The sequence below is a fragment of the Nycticebus coucang genome, chromosome 5 (genome assembly GCF_027406575.1).
Source record: "Nycticebus coucang isolate mNycCou1 chromosome 5, mNycCou1.pri, whole genome shotgun sequence".
Classification (NCBI taxonomy): domain Eukaryota; kingdom Metazoa; phylum Chordata; class Mammalia; order Primates; family Lorisidae; genus Nycticebus; species Nycticebus coucang.
In genome coordinates, this window is record NC_069784.1 from 54,031,055 (window position 1) to 54,049,609 (window position 18,555).

General features: G+C 43.7%; 1 protein-coding gene across 4 annotated transcripts; it reads left to right on the plus strand.

Moving 5' to 3' along the window:
• Positions 1-230: 230 nt before the first annotated feature.
• Positions 231-16,580, plus strand: MRPS21 (mitochondrial ribosomal protein S21). 4 transcript variants are annotated; one of them, XM_053590810.1, is made up of 3 exons: positions 231-346; positions 728-853; positions 16,231-16,578. In XM_053590810.1, the coding sequence occupies exons 2-3, from the start codon at positions 771-773 to the stop codon at positions 16,409-16,411; spliced, it is 264 nt and encodes an 87-aa protein (XP_053446785.1). In that variant the 5' UTR covers positions 231-346; positions 728-770; the 3' UTR covers positions 16,412-16,578. The 4 variants fall into 4 exon arrangements, with proteins under 4 accessions (XP_053446785.1, XP_053446783.1, XP_053446782.1 ...); XM_053590808.1 differs by having other exon boundaries at positions 261-335; positions 747-853; positions 16,231-16,579; XM_053590807.1 differs by having other exon boundaries at positions 299-335; positions 16,231-16,579.
• The last annotated feature ends 1,975 nt before the right edge of the window (positions 16,581-18,555 follow it).

An 18,555-nucleotide genomic window follows, 5' to 3' on the forward strand; every position in this document is an offset into this window, starting at 1 on the left:
TGTTCCGGGGAACAGTGGCGGAGGGGTGTTGGCTTTTTTTTTTTTTTTTTGAGACAGTTTTACTCCATGGTTTCAAGCGATCCTCCATAACGCCTGGCTACTTTTTCGTATTTCTGGGAAATGTTAAATGAAGGAGTACTTTGCTTTGTCAGGTGTAGAGGCAGTGGGGGAGGGATCTCTGGGTACGGAAGTGGACGCCAGAAAGGCCATTGCCATGGTTTCCACGCACCATTTTCTCCCATTAGCCCCGGCTGCAAATACGTCGCGCTGGGGTTTCCGTAGTTTCCGCTTCCGGCCGCGCGAAGGCTGCGATTCCTCTGGGTATTGAGCGCAGGGTGAGGCTCTTGTGCAGGTTGGGAGGATGAGGGTGCTCATGTAGAGAGGCAAGTTTGCGCGCTGTCGTCTCCTTTCTCGACTCCCAGTCCAAACGCTCTTGGAGCTGTGTGCGATAGTTGGGGCCCTGCGCAGCGCGTCCTTGCTGCTCCTGTCCTCCAATGCGCGGCAACGCAAGATTTCGTGGTGACGCGCTGCTACCATCTCTTTTCTTTCCTATGCTAGAGTTTGTATTAGCAAAGAGAACGCGGGAGTCCTGATAACGATTCGCGCGTACTTTACAGGATATGAAAACTTCCATGTGCCCCCTCTCACGTGTCACAGAGTCCTTTGCATTTCCAGATCCCGAATAAGCCGCTCGGTAAACTGTGTATTATATTGTTTCTCTTTCTAGTTTCTTCGTCATCCTTTAGGTCTTGCAGAGTAAATCCAAGGTCATGGCAAAACATCTCAAGTTCATTGCTAGGACCGTGATGGTACAAGAAGAGAACGTGGAAGGTGCATACAGAACCCTAACCAGGTAACTGTTATGGCACCAGAATCATGCCAACACCAGCTCTATGGGATGTGCGGTGGTTATTTTCTCCTTTCTCCTGTCATAGGTCATTCTCCAACAAGTGTCAGCCCAAGTGTTCACAGTCTTCTGAAACTTCTCAGCCTCACACTTTATCTTAAATATGAAATTCTTCCTAAACCTAACTGCATGAAGCTTATTCGACAACCATTGGTTTCTTTGGTGAGGAATTCTACCCAAGACTTTTTTTTTTTTGTAGAGACAGAGTCTCACTTTATGGCCCTCGGTATAGTGCCGTGGCGTCACACTGCTCACAGCAACCTCCAACTCCTGGACTTAAGCGATTCTCTTGCCTCAGCCTCCCGAGTAGCTGGGACTACAGGCGCCTGCCACAACGCCCAGCTATTTTTTTTTTTATTGCAGTTCAGCCGGGGCTGGGTTTGAACCTGCTACCCTCGGTATATGGGGCCGGCGCCTTACCGACTGAGCCACAGGCGCCGCCCTCTACCCAAGACTTTAAAAAGAGCCCAAAGGGAAAATTAGGGTGTGAAGTTGCTAGAAAAGAAGAATGTAGTACATGGTAAATAGAAAGCAGGAGTAGTGACAGATGTGGCACAAGGCTAGTGAAAGAGATGAATTCATATTATGGTCCTAGGGTGGGAGGATTGCTCTCTGAGGCCAGGAGTTTGAGGTTGCAGTGAGCTATGATGACGCCACTATATTTGAGCCCAGGAGACAGAGCAAGATCCTGTCTCAAAAAAAAAAAAAAGATTAGGATCTTGGGGAAGCAATGGAGAGATGAGGAGGGGTACAGCATCAGCAAAAATACATAAATGGAAATAAACTGGCTGGAGTCTAGCTATTTAGAAAAGTTTTGAATGCTAGGTAAGAGATGTAGAAAGACCCGGCAGCACCTGTGGCTCAGTGGGTAAGGCACCAGCCCCATATACCGATGGTGGAGGGTTCAAACTCAGCCCCGCCAAACTGCAACAAAAAAATAGCAGGGCGTTGTGGCAGGCACCTGTAGTCCCAGCTACTCGGGAGGCTGAGGCAAGAGGATCACCTAAGCCCAGGAGTTGAAGATTGCTGTGAACTTTGACGCAACAGCACTCTACTGAGGGTGATAAGGTGAGACTGTCTCAAAAACAAAAAAGAGAGAGAGATGTAGAAAGACCATAATAATGCCTACCCCTCATTTCGCAAGCAGAAAGTTCCTTAGCTTTCTCTTCTTTTTTTTTTTGACTTCTAACATCATTTATTGTACAAAAAGATAAACATAAAATTTTGACACAATAGTATATAGTTGCTAAATATGTAGTTCTAATCTTTAAAACATCCCCATACAAAAGAGTTAAATGCATCCTCCATAAGGTCAAGGCATAATTATTATTATTATTATTTTTTTTTTTTTTTTTTCAGTTTTTGGCCGGCTGGGTTTGAACCCGCCACCTCTGGCATATGGGGCTGGCGCTCTACTCCTTTGAGCCACAGGTGGGGCCCACTGCATAATTATTTAAATCTTTTTTCCACTGGAGGGCAACAGTGCCTTTTTTTATTATTATTATTTTTTCAGTTTTGGCTCGGGGCCGGGCTTGAATCGACCACTCCCTGTATATGGGGCTAGTACCCTACTCCTTGAGCCACAGGCACTGCCCAACAGTGCCTTTTTAATCATGTCGCAAGTCAGATCCAAAAGCAGGTCAGATAGTTGACATGATTATTCACAAAAGGCCTTCAAAATTTTTGACAACAGATAATATTAGTAAATACATGAAGCCACAGACTGCCTCGTTTTCTTCTATTTTAAATGGTTTGATTTATTTCGTATTGTTTAACAGTTTCTATAGCAACTTATATTTAGAGGGTTCACAACAATATTTCTTGAATGAATTATTAAATTCAGTGAATGAATTTTGTTGGATTGCTTTAAGGAACACATTTTCAGCTTTGGAATAGAGTTGGAGAAGACAACTGAACTCTTTTTTTTTTTTTTTTGCATTTTTGCAGTTTTTGGCGGAGGCTGGGTTTGAACCCACCACCTCCAGCATATGGGGCCGGCACCCTATTCCTTTGAGCCACAGGTGCTGCCCCGACAACTGAACTCTTAACTAGGTCGAGCTATATACTTTGAGTTATATATGTGTACTTATTTATAATATAATGTATTATTTTATATTATTAATAAAATATATATCTAAATATGTATTTAGATACTTTAAATATATACATACATTTAAATATGTAATATTTAATATATTAATATTAGTAATATATATTATTACATGTAATATATGCTTTACATATATACATATATATATTTAAAGTATCTAAGCACTGCTTGGTGCAACCCCTGCATTAAGTTGGATTTTAAAACGTTTAAATTCACTTTTTTGAGATAGGACATCTGGACAAGGCATGACCCACGAGCAGCCCAGATGTCCTGATTAGCCCTTAGTTTGAAATTTTTACTTTAGACCTGAACCAAAACTAAAATGTCTGAGTCTTTCAACTAATTGGATTTGTTAACTATTCTTACAGGTAATAGAAATTAGAGACTTTCTCTCAACACTAGCAAAACTGTAACTGGTATTATTCCTAACTGCCTTATGTAAAATTGACTTTTGACATAAAAATTTGGGGCTTGTTTTGCTAAAGTTACTTATGCATTTTTATTAACTTGTCATTGCATAGGGATTGCATATTATTGATAGCATCTCTCTAAATTTTCTTAAGTAGGACATTATTTTTCTGATAGTTTCTCTCTAAAATCAAGCCAATCTCTCTTTCACATGCACATTTTCTCTCTTTTTTTTTTTTTTGCAGTTTTGGCCTGGGCCAGGTTTGAACCCACCATCTCCAGTATATGGGGCCAGCACCCTACTCCTTTGAGCAACAGGCGCCTCCCGCACATTTTCTTTTAATAGAAGTAGGGTCTTCAGTTTATCTCATAATAGAACCCTTTTCACCCATAAATGCTAACATTAAGTTCATTTTTTACCTCAAATCTTTCTCTTGTATCTTATTGATGCTTGAATCAATTTGTCTTTTTTTTGAGACAGTACCTCAAGCTGTTGCCCTTGGTAGAGTGCAGTGGCGTCACAGCTCACAGAAACCTCCAACTCTTGGGCTTAAGCAATTCTCTTGCCTCAGCCTCTCAAGTAGATGGGATTATAGGCGCCCACCACAACCCCTGGTTGTAGTTGTGTCATTGTTGTTTGGTGGGCCTGGGCTGGATTCGAACCCTCCTGCTCTGGTGTATGTGGCTGGTGCCTTAGCTGCTTGAGCTACAGGTGCCGAGCCCTAAATACATATTTCTTTCCAGTCTGTTAATACAAGTTGAATTCTTCGTAGTGTTCACATCATAATTGTATTTTCTTTTCTGCATATTAGGACATTATTTAAAGTATTTTAATATTAGATGTATCCAGATGAAGTAGAATGATTTTGAAGTATTTCTTTTTCCTGTTGTCTATAAGATTTGGCATGATCTGTCTTTTGAAATTATCTTTTATTTTTATTTATAAATATTAATCATCTATTTTTTGAGACTTTGGAAAAAAAAATAAGTTAACTGATGTTTCCATACTGAACCTTAGAGCCAAAGCATTCTATGATAGACATACTCTATCTGACAACATGAATGTTACTTTTTTTGCATTGTTATTATTATTGCTCAATATTTCATTGCAGCAATCATCCGATTTCTTTTCTGAATGTATTTATCTTCATTCATTCTTTACGAGGTTTTTGTTTGTAGTCCTTATCTTAAACAGTTATCGTTATTAAATTTTAAGCTTTTTTAATTTTGTGAAGGCAAGAAGTGGAAACCAAATAAACACACGTATATGTATAGAGAAAATTTAAAAAAAAAGTATTGCAGGTAAAATGTCTTCCTAATTACCACCTTAAAACAACTCCCTCACTATTTGTTTAAGTTTCTGAAATTTCACGATTGACTATCACATATATTTTTCTTCCAGAGTTATTGATCAAATAAAGGACAATAACATATTTTAGGCGTATATGTTATAATGTTGTGATTGAGAGTAAGAATATTAATGAAAATACTTAGCTTTCTCTTCTTATCAGTTGTAAGCATTTTGACTTTCTGGCATGCTTCATTCATTGTTTTCTCTTTCTAGTGCAGTGGTTCTCAACCTTCCTAATGCCATGGCCCTTTAATACAGTACAGTTAAGAACCACTGCTTTAGTGTGAAATAAGGTTTAGAAAAACAATTGCTTTTTGAGTTGAATTATAAAAAATCTTAAGGTACATTTTGGGAGGCTGAGGTGGGAGGATTGCTTGAGGTCAGGATTTCAAAACTAGCTTGAGCAACATAAACAGAAACACTGTCCCTTCAAAAACTTTTACTGCTTAGCCATGTGTGGTAGTGCTGGCCTATAGTTCTAGCTGTTGGGGAGGGTGAGGCAGGAAGATTGCTTGTGCCCAGGAGATTGAGGTTACTGTGAGCTATGATGATGCCACTTCCCTTCAACCTGAGTGACAGAGTGAGACACAGTCTCTTTTTTTTTTTTCACTGTGTTGCCCTTGGTAGAGTGCTGTGGCATCACAGCTCACAGCAACTTCCAACTCTTGGGCTTAAGTGATTCTCTTGCCTCAGTCTCCCAAGTACCTGGGACTACAGGCACCTGCCACAACGCCTGGCTATTTTGTGTGTCATTATTGTTTAGCCGGCCTGGACTGGGTTTGAACCCACCAGCCCTGGTATATGTGGCCAGTGCCCTAACCACTGAGCTACGGGTGCCAAGCCAAGACCGAGTCTCTTAAACAAAAAAAAAAGTTGGGCCAGGCACGGTGGCTCATGACTGTAATCCCAACATGGGAGGCTGGGTGGATTGCCTGAGCTGACAGGTTCAAGAGCAGCCTCGCTGGGCACGGTGGCTCATGCCTGTAATCCCAGCACTGTGGCAGGCTGAGGCAGGAGGATTGCTTGAGCTCAGGAATTAGAGGCTTGTCTGAGCGAGAGTGAGACCCCAACTCATGAAAAAAATGGAAAAACCCAGCCAGGTGCTGTGGCGAGCGCCTGTAATCCCAGCGGCCTCAGAGGCTGAGGCAGCAGGATGCCCATAGCTGGAGTCTGAGGTTGCAGTGAGCTACGAGGCCATTGCACTCTGCTCAGGGCACAGGGTAGAACTCTTGTCTCGACAAAAAAAAAAAAAAAAAAAGACTAGCCTGAACCAGAGCAAGACTTCATCTCTAAAAATAGCTGGGCATTGGGCAGGAGCCTGTAGTCCCAGCTACTCAGGAGGCTGAGGCAAGGGAATCGCTTAAGCCCAAGAATTTGTGGTTGCTGTGAGCTAGGAAGCCACAACACTCTACTGAGGGTGAGAAAGTGAAACTCTTGTCTCCAAAAAAAAAAAAAAAATGGTAAGGCAGGCATGGTGTACCTTAGTCACAGCCACTATGCTGAGAAAGATCTCCTAAACCCAGGAGTTCAAGGCTGTAGGGTATCCTTGTGTTTTTAGCAATGTAGCAAGAGCCCCCTCTCTTAAAAAAAAAAAAAAATGTAGCAAAGAGATATGAGCTGGCCCTCTGCCTTATGTTTTTAAGACAGATTTCATTTCTTGGGTCACACAATTATTGAGTGGTGGAGAGAGTATAAAACATCTTTTTAGAGCAGTGTTCTTGCTCTATATTAGATTATTTACTGTTGTTTTCTGGAAATGGAAATAATTATGGAAGTAATTTTGTAATTGAGAATAATCTCAATCCTTGCACTCTGGAAGGCTGAGGCAGGTGGATTACTTGAGCTCAAGAGTTTGAGACCAGGCTGAGCAAGAGCAACTCTCCATTTCTACTAAAAATAGAAAAACTAGCCAGACATTGTAGAGGGTACCTATATAGTCCCCGCTATTCAGGAAGCTAGCTGAGCCCTCCCAGAGTGCTATTATTACAGATGTGAGCCACTGCATCCAGCCAGCTTTAATATTATGCTTTTGACCAAGCTATAGCCTAAAAGTAATTTTCTTTTTCTTTTTATTTATTTATTTATTTATTTTTGTGGTTTTTGGCCAGGGCTGGGTTTGAACCCGCCACCTCCGGCATATGGGACCAGTGCCCTACCCCTTGAGCCATAGGCACCTCCCTTTTTTTTTGACACAGAGTCACTTGGTCACCCTTGGTAGAGTGCTGTGGTGTCTTAAGCTCAGAGCTACCTCCAACTCTTGGGCTTAAGTGATTCTCTTGCCTCAACTTCCCAGGTAGCTGGGACTACAATGCCCAGCTATTTTTTAGAGACAGGGGTCTCACTCTGGCTCAGGCTGGTCTCAAACCTGTGAGCTCAGGCAGCGCACCTACCTCAGCCTCCCAAGTGCTGGGATTATAGGCATGAGCCACTGCGCCTGGCTAAAAGTAATTTTCTTTTTTGAGAAGAGCCTCAAGCTGTCGCCCTGGGTAGAGTGCCATTGCATTACAGCTCACAGCAACCTCCAACTCCTGGGCTCAAGCTATTCTCCTGCCTCCGCCTCCCAAGTAGCTGGGACTACAGGCACCCACCACAAAGCCCGGCTATTTTTTGATTGTAGCCATCATTGTTTGGCGGGTCAGGGCTGGATTCGAACCCACCAGTTCAGGTGTATGTGGCTGGTGCCTTAGCCACTTGAGCCACAGGTGCCGAGCCAGTAATTTTCTTACATAAATGAAGCAGCATAACTTACTGGTTAAGAGCACAGACTGCCTGGTTCATATCTAGCTCTTCCACCTAATAGCCTCATGATGTCTGGTAAACTACTTAACATCTTTTTTTTTTTTAGTCTCTCTGTCGTCCTGGGTAGAGTGCTGTGGTGTCATGCTCACAGCAACCTCAAACTCATAGGCTCAAGCGATCCTCTTGCCTCAGCCTGCTGAGTGGCTAGGATTACAGGTGGCTACCATAGTACCCACCTAGTTTTTCTGTTTTTGGTGGGGTCTTGTTCTTGCTCAAGGTGGTCTCAAACTCCTGAACTCAAGCAGTCCACTTGTCTCAGCCTCCTGGAGTGCTAGGATTATAGGTATGAGCCATCACACTTGACCAATGTCTCTCTTCTTCAGGTTCCTCCTCTGTAAAGTGGAACTCACCTCATAGGGTTGATGTGAGGATTGTTAATACATATAAAGTGCTTAGAACGGTGTTCTATATATATTAGGCATTATACATTTGCTATTATCTTTTTTTTTTTTTTGTAGAGACAGTTTCACTTTATGGCCTTAGGTAAAGTGCCATGGCATCACACAGCTCACAGCAACCTCCAACTCCTGGGCTTAAGCGATTCTCTTGCCTCAGCCTCCCAAGTAGCTGGGACTACAGGCGCCTGCCACAACGCCCGGCTTCTAATTTTATTTTTTTAATTGAAAAAAAAATTTTATGTTTTTGGCCAGGGCTGGGTTTGAACCCGCAAACCTCTGGCATATGGGGCCAGCGCCTTACCCCTTTGAGCTACAGGCGCCACCCTAAAAAAATTTTTTTGAGACACTTTCACTCTGCTGCCCAGGCTAGAGTGCAGTGGCATGATCAGAGCTCACTGAAGCCTCCAACTCCTGGCTGGGATTAAAGGGATTAAAGAAAATAATTTGATCAGAAAGAAGAGGGGTAGTTAACAAAAATAAATGAAGAGTTCAAGACCCATAGACTCAGAGAATGAAGTGTGGTGATCTCTTTTAGGCTTCCATTGGAACTTAGTGGCTGAGATCATCTAGGAAACCAGTGCAAGAAGTATATTGGTTGAAAGGAGTCTTCTTAGAAGTGTATCATGGTAGTGACTTCTATAATATTTAGGAAGAATACTTGGTCAATTTAGATTCACTCTGTAGTAAACTGCATTTTTTTTTTTTAAGAGACAGAGTCTGACTTTGTCACCCTGGATAGAGTGCCATGGCGTTACAGCTCACAGCAACTTTAAACTCTTGGGCTTAAGCGTTTTTCTTGCCTCAGCCTCCTAAGTAGCTGGTACTACAGGTGCCCGCCACAATGCCCAGCTATTTTTTGGTCGTAGTTGTCGTTTGGCAGGCCTGGGCTGGGTTTGAACCCACCAACTCTGGTGTTATGTGGCTGGCGCCCTAGTGGCTGAGCTTCAGGCACCAAGCCATCATATTCTTTTTTTTATCTTGGAGTGTTAGATATTTGTCTATAAATTGTGCATTTTAGCCTTAGGGGGGAAAGTGAACAAATATGTTGTTTTTAGAATAATTTTCTAGGCAAAAACTTTAAGGCTTTTACATGTGAGCAGTCTGCAAAGAAGTGTCCTGGTCTTAAGTCTTCCTGACCGTTAACCACATTCTTTTCTGACTGATGGAATTTTCTTCTTGTTCTCTGCTTTTCCCAAATGTCCTCTTTCCAGCTTTTCTGTATACTTTCGCATCCCAGTCTTCTCCTTATTTCTCTGTCAGCTTTCTCATAGTCGGTAGTTTTAAAATAAGTTCCTTATTCTGTGGTCTAATTAGCACAGGTAGGAGCACAAATAAGAGGAAAGGGAGGTCGTTAAAGCTTTACCTTGTTTGGAGCACAGAGGGAGTCTTACAAAGGAAACAGTTTATTTTGTCTGCCCAATGAAACTGCCACAAAATGTCTGTTATATAACCGGGGCCCTTATTAGTGCGCTGGAATGAGGAGGTGGAGAGTGGAGGCTACTGGAAAGCCCTGTGTGATTGGCCCGCCTCCATGCATGGAAAGGCAGGCATACTGGAAGCGAGCCCAGTTGACCCCTTTTACTCTTGGTGGGTGAGCTTCTGAGTCCATTGAGTCCTTCTGCATACACGTTAGTCCTGACGTAGGTTGGCTATACTGACAAGTGAGTCTGCCACCCCCGTTCCCCTCTCCAGGCAGCTTGGTTCCTTTTACATAATCAGTTGAATTTCACTAAAACTGGCAGCTGGTTTCTCCTGTAGTATTAGGTTGCCAGGCGCCCAAACTCCAGACTGATCTGTTTACTCTAAAGCTCTTGGTCTGCTAGTCCTTGAACTACTTTTGGAAGCGGAAGCATCATTAGTAACACGCCCCCACCCCCAATTTGCTTCTTGAGTTCTGCAAAGCACTTGCTACGTCCTTTTTTTATTAGAGATGAAGTTGAGCAGATGCCTTTATTGTAGGGACTCTGGAACATTTGCAGATAATTGTGCTTAGGATGACTAGAAGGTACAGGGTAAGGGAGGGGATCCTCACTTCGCATTTTGGGATGTATTTTGTCTGTGTTTTGTAAGTAATTAGAACATCCATAGGACACCATTTACCAACCCCTCTTTGTGTTCTGTCTGTTCTTTCCCTTCCTTCATCCTTGCCTTTTTGCCGGACAATACAAACATTTACGTGGTAAAATGATCACCACTATTTCAAAACTTTTTGGAACTCCAGTAGGGTTCCTACGTGTCTCAACTCCTTTCTCTTACACTGTTCTTTAAACCTACTTTTAAACTATTTTTTGTCATTCCACTAGGCTTCTGTTCCTAGGTGATAATCATATTCAGGGTCTGTCCTTTTTTTGTATAGTCCCTCAAATCCAGTCTCCTTGTCTTTTTTATGTTATATATCCAATCTTTTTCTTTTTTCTTTTTTTTGGAGATGGAGTCTTACTATGGCACCCTCGGTAGAGTGCTATGGTGTCAAAGCTCACAGCAACTTCAAACTCTTGGGTTTAAGCAATTCTCTTGCCTTAGCCTCCCAAGCAGCTGGGATTACAGGCACCCACCACAGCACCAGGCTATTTTTTGGTTGCAGTTGTCAATGCTGTTTAGCAGGCCAGGATTGGGCTCAAACCCACCAGCCTTGGTGTATGTGGCTGGTACCCTACCCATTGAGCTATGGGCTCCGAGCCTATCCAGTTTTTTTCTTTTCGTATTTTCTGCAATATACCTCTTTCTAGTCCAGGGGTGTCTAACCTGGGTTGCATGCTGGTTTTGTGAGGACTTTTTTTGCTTATCATGTCAGATATGAAATGTATGAATGGAGTATTTTTTTGCTAATCAGGTTTCATCAGTGTTTGTGTATTTAATGTGTGGCCCAAGACAACTCTTATTTTTCCAATGTGCAGCAGAGAAAAAGAAAGGTTGTACACCCCTGCAAATCTAGTCCAAAAGGTAACCTTCACTAAATAATAATAAATACGGACTACCCAGAAATAAATGTTTATGTGTTTACATCATTCTTTCCCCTTCGTGTGCCATGTTGTCTTAGCTTCCATTTCCTATTTACTCTGATTGAGGAGTCTAGCCTAGGTCTTCCCTCCCTCAGTACCTTTTGCCCATGGACACTGAATTTGTCTTCTGAACCTTGGTGGTTCATTTTACTTTATTTTATTTATTTATTGGCCAGAAACTTGTTCAGATAAGATTTATTTTATATTATTTTATTCTTTTTATTTTTGTAGCTGTGCCACTTCCAGCTCGCCACTGAGCTCCGGCCTTAGGACAGGGTTTTTTTTGTTTTTTGAGACAGTCTTACTTTGTCACCCTTGGTAGGGTGCTGTGGCGTCATAGCTCACAGCAACCTCCAACTCTTGGGCTCAAGAGATCCTCTTGCCTCAGTTTTTCTATATTTAGGAGAGATGGGGTTTCGCTTTTGCTCAGGCTGGTCTTCAATTCAAGCAATCCACCCGTCTCAACCTCCCAGTGCTGGGATTACAGGCATGAGCCACTGCGCCCAGCCAAGAAATAGAATACTATTGTTGAGCATTTCACCAAAGAACTAATTCTACATACAGTTCCATTTGGTGATCTTGGGCAGGTCAGCCTCTCTGAACTTAAGTTTCCTAATCTATAAAAATATCTACTTAATCAATTTCATAGGCTTACATTTGGGATCATGGAAGTAAAATGCTGTCTAGGCTCGGTGCCCATAGCATAGTGATTGTGGCGTCAGCCACATACACCAAGGGTGGCAGGTTCGAACCTGGCCTGGGACAGCTAAAACAACAATGGCAACTGCAACCAAAAATAGCTGGGCATTGTGGCCGGTACCTGTGGTCCCAGCTGCTTGGGAGGCTGAGGCAGGAACATCACCTAGGCCCAGGAGTTGGAGGTTGCTGTGAGCTGTGATGCTACGGCAGTCTACTGAGAGCGATAAAGTGAGACTGTCTCTTAAAAAAAAGAAAAAAATGCTGTTTAAAGTCCAATGTGTCATCCTACCAAAGGTAATTTTATTGAAGCTTTCTGAGCTAGTATCTTCAAGAATTTCATATATTGTTCTGTTTTTGAGACAGAGTCTCACTTTCTTGCCCCGGTAAGAGTGCCATGGCATTATAGCTCACAGCAAACTCAAACTCTTGGGCTCAAGCGATCCTCTTGCCTCAGCCTCTCTAGTAGCTGGGACTATAGGCTCTCGCCACAATGCCTAGCTATTTTTTAGAGATGGAGTTTTGCTCTTGCTCAGGCTGGTCTTGAACTCATGAGCTCAATAGATCCACCAGTCTCACCTTCCACAGAGCTGGGATGACAGGTGTGAGCCACCTCCCCCAGCAAGAATTGCATATATTGTAAGGTAACTTAATACCTTATCTGTGGACTTTTGTCCATCAATGATTGACTTTTTTTTTTTCTTAGTGATAAGAGTCTCACTTTGTCGCCCTAGGTAGAGTGCTGTAGCGTCACAGCTCACAGCAACTCCAATTCCTGGGCTTAGGCGATTCTCTTGCCTCAGCCTCCTGTGTAGCTAGGACTACAAGCGCCTGCCACAAAGCCCAGTGTCTGATCATTGCTATAGAAGGCATTAATGGTGTGCTATGTTATAGGTTTTCTCTGGACCACCAGCAACATCACCACTTGGGAACTTAACAGAAATCCAAGATCTGGCCAGGACAGGTGGCTCATACCACACTTTGGGAGGCTGAGGTGGGAGGACTGCTTAAGCTCAGAAGTTTCAGACCACCTTGACCTCAGTGCCCGTAGCACAGTGGTTATGGTGCCAGCCACATACACTAAGGCTGGCAGGTTCGAACCCGGCCCAGGCCAGCTAAACAACAATGACAACTGCAATAAAAAATATCCAGTGTGGGCTCGGTGCCTGTGGCTCAAGCAGCTAAGGCCCCAGCCATATACACCTGAGCTGGCAGGTTCAAATCCAGCTTGGGCCTGCCAAACAACGATGGCTGCAACCAAAAAATAGCTGGGCGTTGTGGCAGGCACCTGTAAGTCCCAGCTACTTGGGAGGCAGAGGCAAGAGAATCGCTTTAGCCCAGGAGTTGGAGGTTGCTTGTGAGCTGTGATGCCACGGCACTCTACCCAGAGGGATGAAAGCTTGAGGCTCTGTCTCAAAAAAAAAAAAAAAAACTGTGGCAGGTGCCTGTAGTCCCTGCTAGTTGGGAAGCTGAGACAAGAGAATCGCTTAAGCCCAAGAGTTTGAGGGTACTGTGAGCTGTGATGCCACAGCACTCTACCAAGAGCAACATATGAGACTCTGTCTAAAAAAAAAAAAAGAGCAACACTCTGTCTCTACTAAAAAAAGAAAAATTAGCAAGGTATCATTGTGCACACCTGTAGTCCTAGCTACTGGGGAGGCTGAGGCAGGAGGATCACTTGAGCCCAGGAGTTTGACATTGTTGTGAGCTATGATGTCATAGCACTTAGCCTGGGGCAGCAGCTTGAGACTCTGTCTCAAAAATAAAAATAAAAAAACTGCCCAGCTTGGGGCCTGTAGCTCAACATACACTGGGGCTGGAGGGTTTGAACCCAGCGGGGCCTGCTAAACTACAACAAAAAAATAGCCAAGCATTGTGGTGGGCACCTGTAGTCCCAGCTACTCAGGAGGCACAGACAAGAGAATTGCTTAAGCCCAAGAGTTTGAGGTTGTGAGCTGTAATGCCACAGCACTCTACCAAGGGCAACATAGTGAGACTGTCTCAAAAAAAAAAACTGCCCTTGCGAGTTCTTGGGGTTCCCCCGCTAGACCTACAGAAACTGGAGGTGACAAAGCGTTCTGTGCTCTAATAATCTTTCCTGATGACTACTGCATGCTAAACTGGTAATTATTGTGCTTTGTGATCGACAGAAATGAATAATTGATTTTATCTGGAACAATTTACAGATGTGATATTTAGGCTGCTGAGGAACAAGTAGGATTTCCTCAGGTAGAAAAAGAAAGGAATGATATTCCAAGTAAGGGAAGATCATGAGCAAAGATAAAAAATAGTATGTAGGCCAAGCACAGTGGCTCATGCCTATAATCCTAGCACTCTAGGAGGCCCAGCCAGGTGGATTGTTTGAGCTCAGGTGTTTAAGACCAGCCTGAGCAAAAAGCGAGACCCTGTCTCTAAAACACTAAAAACTAGCTGGGTGTTGTGATGGGTGCCAGCTCCATGTCTCCCAGCTACATGGGAGACTGAAGCAAGAGGATCACTTGAGCCCAACAGTTTGTGGTTGCTGTGAGCTATGACACCATGGCATTCTACTGGAAGCAACAAAGTGAAACTCTGTCTCCAAAAACAAAACAGTAGGTGGTACCTATCGGTCAGTGGGTAGGGTGCCAGCCACATTACACCAAGGCCAGCAGGTTTGAACCCGGCCTGTGCCAGCTAAAACAACAATGACAACTGCAACAAAAACAGCCGGGTGTTTTGGCGGGTGCCTGTAGTCCCAGCTACTTTGGGAGGCTGAGGCAAGAGAATCACTTAAGCTCAGGAGTTTGAGGTTGCTGTGTGCTATTGACGCCACAGCACTCTACCCAGGGCAACAGCTTGAGACTGTGTGTCAAAAAAAAATTAAAAAAAAAAAAATAAGGGGGGGGCGGCGCCTGTGGCTCAGTCAGTAGGGCGCCAGCCCCATATACCGAGGGTGGCGGGTTCAAACCCGGCCCCGGCTGAACTACAACCAAAAAATAGCCGGGCGTTGTGGCGGGTGCCTGTAGTCCCAGCTACTTGGGAGGCTGAGGCAAGAGAATCGCTTAAGCTCAGGAGTTGGAGGTTGCTGTGAGCTGTGTGAGGCCACGGCACTCTACCGAGGGCCATAAAGTGAGACTCTGTCTCTACAAAAAAAAAAAAAGTATGTACACTGCTTAGAATTGCACATACTTGAGTGTGACTAGAGCATAGGCTTTATATAGCAGGTTGTTAGAGATAGGGTATGATAGTTTGAGCTTTGAGTTCAGTGGTTCTAAAATTTGTCTTTACATTGGACTATGGTAGGAAACTTAAAAACTTGCCAATGTGCCTTTCCTTCTCTATGGTGATTTAATTGGTCTGGGGTGTAGCCTTAAAGTTTGGATTTTTTTTTTTTTTTCAGACAAGAGTCTCAAGCTGTTGCCCTGGGTAGAGTGTTCTCTTGCCTCAGGCTCCTGAGTAGCTGGGACTACAGGCGCCCGCCACAATGCCTGGCTATTTTTTTGTTGCAGTTTGGCCAGGGTTTGAACCGGGTTTGAACCCACCACCCTCAGTATATATGGGGCTGGTGCCCTACCGACTGAGCCACAGGTGCCACCCAGCTGATTACAGTGTGCAGACAAATCCAGAATTTACTGACTTAGGTTTTTCTGTAAGTTAGGATTTTTAGCACCAGAGTGACATGATCTCATTTATGTTTTAGACAATAATTGGTATAGGGAAAGAGAATAGAAATAGGGCAACCTACTTATCCTTCACTTAGATAAGTTGTCCTTTAGGAAGCCTTCATAACCACCTTGTTTTCAAGTCCAGGTTAAATGCCTCTCTTGTGTGCTTCTATGTAGTATAGCAGCATTTCCCTTATCTGTGTACCTGTTACACTATTGTAATTCTTGTATACTAAGGTAGAATAAATTTGAGGAGATGACAAATTCAGTTTTGTGTAGGGCTTGAGGTGGTTAGAAATGCTAGTTTAGCTCTGAGATGGGGGCTAGAAATAAGGATTTAGGAGTCAGTAGTGTCAAGAGTCAGTTGTTCAATCATGGCAGTGCATTAAATCACCAGGGGAACTTTTTTTATTTTTTGAGACAATCTCACTTGGTCACCCTTGGTAGAGTGCCATGGCATCTTTAGCTCACAGCAACCTCAAACTCTTGGGCTTAAACAATTCTCTTGCCTCAGCCTCCCAATCTCACTACCATTTTTTTTTTTTTTTTTGGTAGAGACAGAGTGTCACTTTATGGCCCTCGGTAGAGTGCCGTGGCCTCACACAGCTCACAGCAACCTCCAACTCCTAGGCTTAGGTGATTCTCTTGCCTCAGCCTCCCGAGTAGCTGGGACTACAGGCACCCGCCACAACGCCCGGCTATTTTTTGGTTGCAGTTTGGCCGGGGCCGGGTTTGAACCCGCCACCCTCGGCACATGGGGCCGGCGCCTTACCGACTGAGCCACAGGCGCCGCCCCAATCTCACTACCATTTTTATAAGTACCCATGGTCTGGTCAATAGACTTCTGACCATCTGTGAAGCTGGCAAAGAATAATTAATGAGCCCAAGCTTCTAACCTTGCCTGTCTCTATCCAGAATCCTCACCATGGATGGGCTCATTGAGGACATCAAGCGTCGACGTTACTATGAGAAGCCATGCCGCCGGCGACAACGAGAAAGTTACGAAACCTGCCGGCGGATCTATAACATGGAAATGGCTCGAAAGATCAACTTCTTGATGCGAAAGAATAGGGCAGATCCATGGCAGGGCTGCTGAGCTCTGTAGATAGGATGCTGATAGGAAAACCTTCGTATGCTTTGTGTCTCCACCTCTTCTTTCCAGCATCCCATTTTCAGATACCTTTCTCTACAATAAATTCAATTCTATGTATGTAAGAACCAATCCCATTTATCAGCAATATGCCCTCTTATTTTATTAAATGAGAGAAGAAACTGAGTCTGAAAATAACCTCGTAGGAGTAAGAATGGGGTTTGCCAGGGGCTAGGGAAGGGAGCAGTGGAGTGTTTTTGTTCAATGGGTATAGAGTTTGAGTTTGGGAAGCTGAAAAAGTTCTAGCAATGATCACTGGTGATGGCTATACAAAAATGTGAATGTACTAAATGCCACTGAACTGTACACTTAAATCTTAATTTTTATTTAGATTATAATAATGTCACCCTCAGTACTGAGTGCTTAAAAGATTCTTTTGCCTCAGCCTCCCAAGTAGCTGGGATTATAGGTACCCGCCACAACTTCTGGCAATTCTTTGGTTGTAGCAGTCGTTGTTTGGCAGGCCCAGGCTGGGTTTGAATCCACCAGCTCCGGTGTATGTGGCTGGTACCCTAGCTGTTGAGCTACAGGTGCTGAACTACACTTAAATCTTTAAAACGGTAAATTTTATTTATTATTTTTGAGACAAAGTCTCACTCTGTTACCCAGATCAGAGTGCTGTGGCATCAGCCTAGCTCATAGCAACCTTAAACTTCTGGGCTCAGGCGATCCTCCTGCTTTAGCCCCTGAGTTGCTGAGACTACAGGCACCCACCATAACTAACCCAGCAAGTTTTCCTATTTTTAGTAGAAATAGAGTCTCCCTCTAGCTCAAGCTCCTCTTGCCTTGGGCTCTCAAAGTCCCAGGATTACAAGCATGAGCCGTTGCATCCAGAGAAAAATAGTAAATTTTAAAAATTAGCCAGGTATGGTGGTAAAAGACTATAGTCAGTCCCGCAGATCACTTGCGCTTGCTATGATGAGCTATGATGCTATGAGGATGCCACTGCACTCTACCTAGGGTGACAGTGAAACTGTCTCAAAAAAAAAAAAAAAAAGTAAATTTTACTACATTAAGAAAGTAAAGTTTTTGAAGTTTAGGAGAAGTGAGGTAATTTTCCAAACTATAGTGAAATATATCTTATTTCCTACCCAATTTTATGAACCCCAAATTAGAATCTCACTGGAAAAGCACCTATTACTCTTTACTGAACTACCCCTTCCTTCCAGTTGTTAGGTAAGAGGACAGGGCGCCTGTATGTTTTGTTTTTTTTTCTTGAGACAAAGTCTTGCTATGTCACCCTCGGTACAATGCTGTGATGTCATAGCTCATAGCAACCTCAAACTCTTGGGCTTAAGCAATTCTCTTGCCTAAGCCTCCCAAGTAGCTGTAGTCCCATTGTGGTGGGACTACAGGTGCCCACCACAATGCCCGTCTACTTTTTTTTTTTTTTTGGCAGTTTTGGCCAGAGCCGGGTTCGAACCCGCTACCGCTGGTATATGGGGCCGGGCGCCCCAATGCCCAGCTATTTTTTATTGCAGTTGTCATTGTTTAGCTGGCCCAGGCTGGATTCGAACCCACCAGCCTTGGTGTATTGTGGCTGGCGCCATAACCACTATGCTACATGTGCCAAGACACACATGTATTCTTTCTGGTTTTTTTTTTTTTTTTTGAGATAGTCTTACTTTGTCACCCTTGGTAGAGTGCTGTAGTGTCACAGCTCACAGCAACCTCAAACTCCTGGGCTTAGGCAATTCTCTTGCCTCAGCCTCCCAAGTCCCTTCGGAATACAGACACCAGAATGCCCAGCTATTTTTTATTTTATTTATTTTTGAGACAGTCTCACTGTGTTGCACTCAATAGAGTGACATAGCGTCACAGATTACAGCAAGCTCAAACTGGGCTTAGGCAGTTCTCTTGCCTCAGCATCCCAAGCAGCTGGGACTATAGGCGCCCACCACTGTTATTTCAGTTTTCATTGCTGTTTAGCAGGCCCAGGCCAGTTTCGAACCCGCCAGCCTTGGTATATATGGCCAGTGTCCTAACCACTGGGTTACAGGCTCTGAGCCAATGCCCATCTATTTTTAGAGATGAGGTCTCGCTCTGGCACAGGCTAGTCTTCAACCTGTGAGCTCAGGCAGTCCACCCAC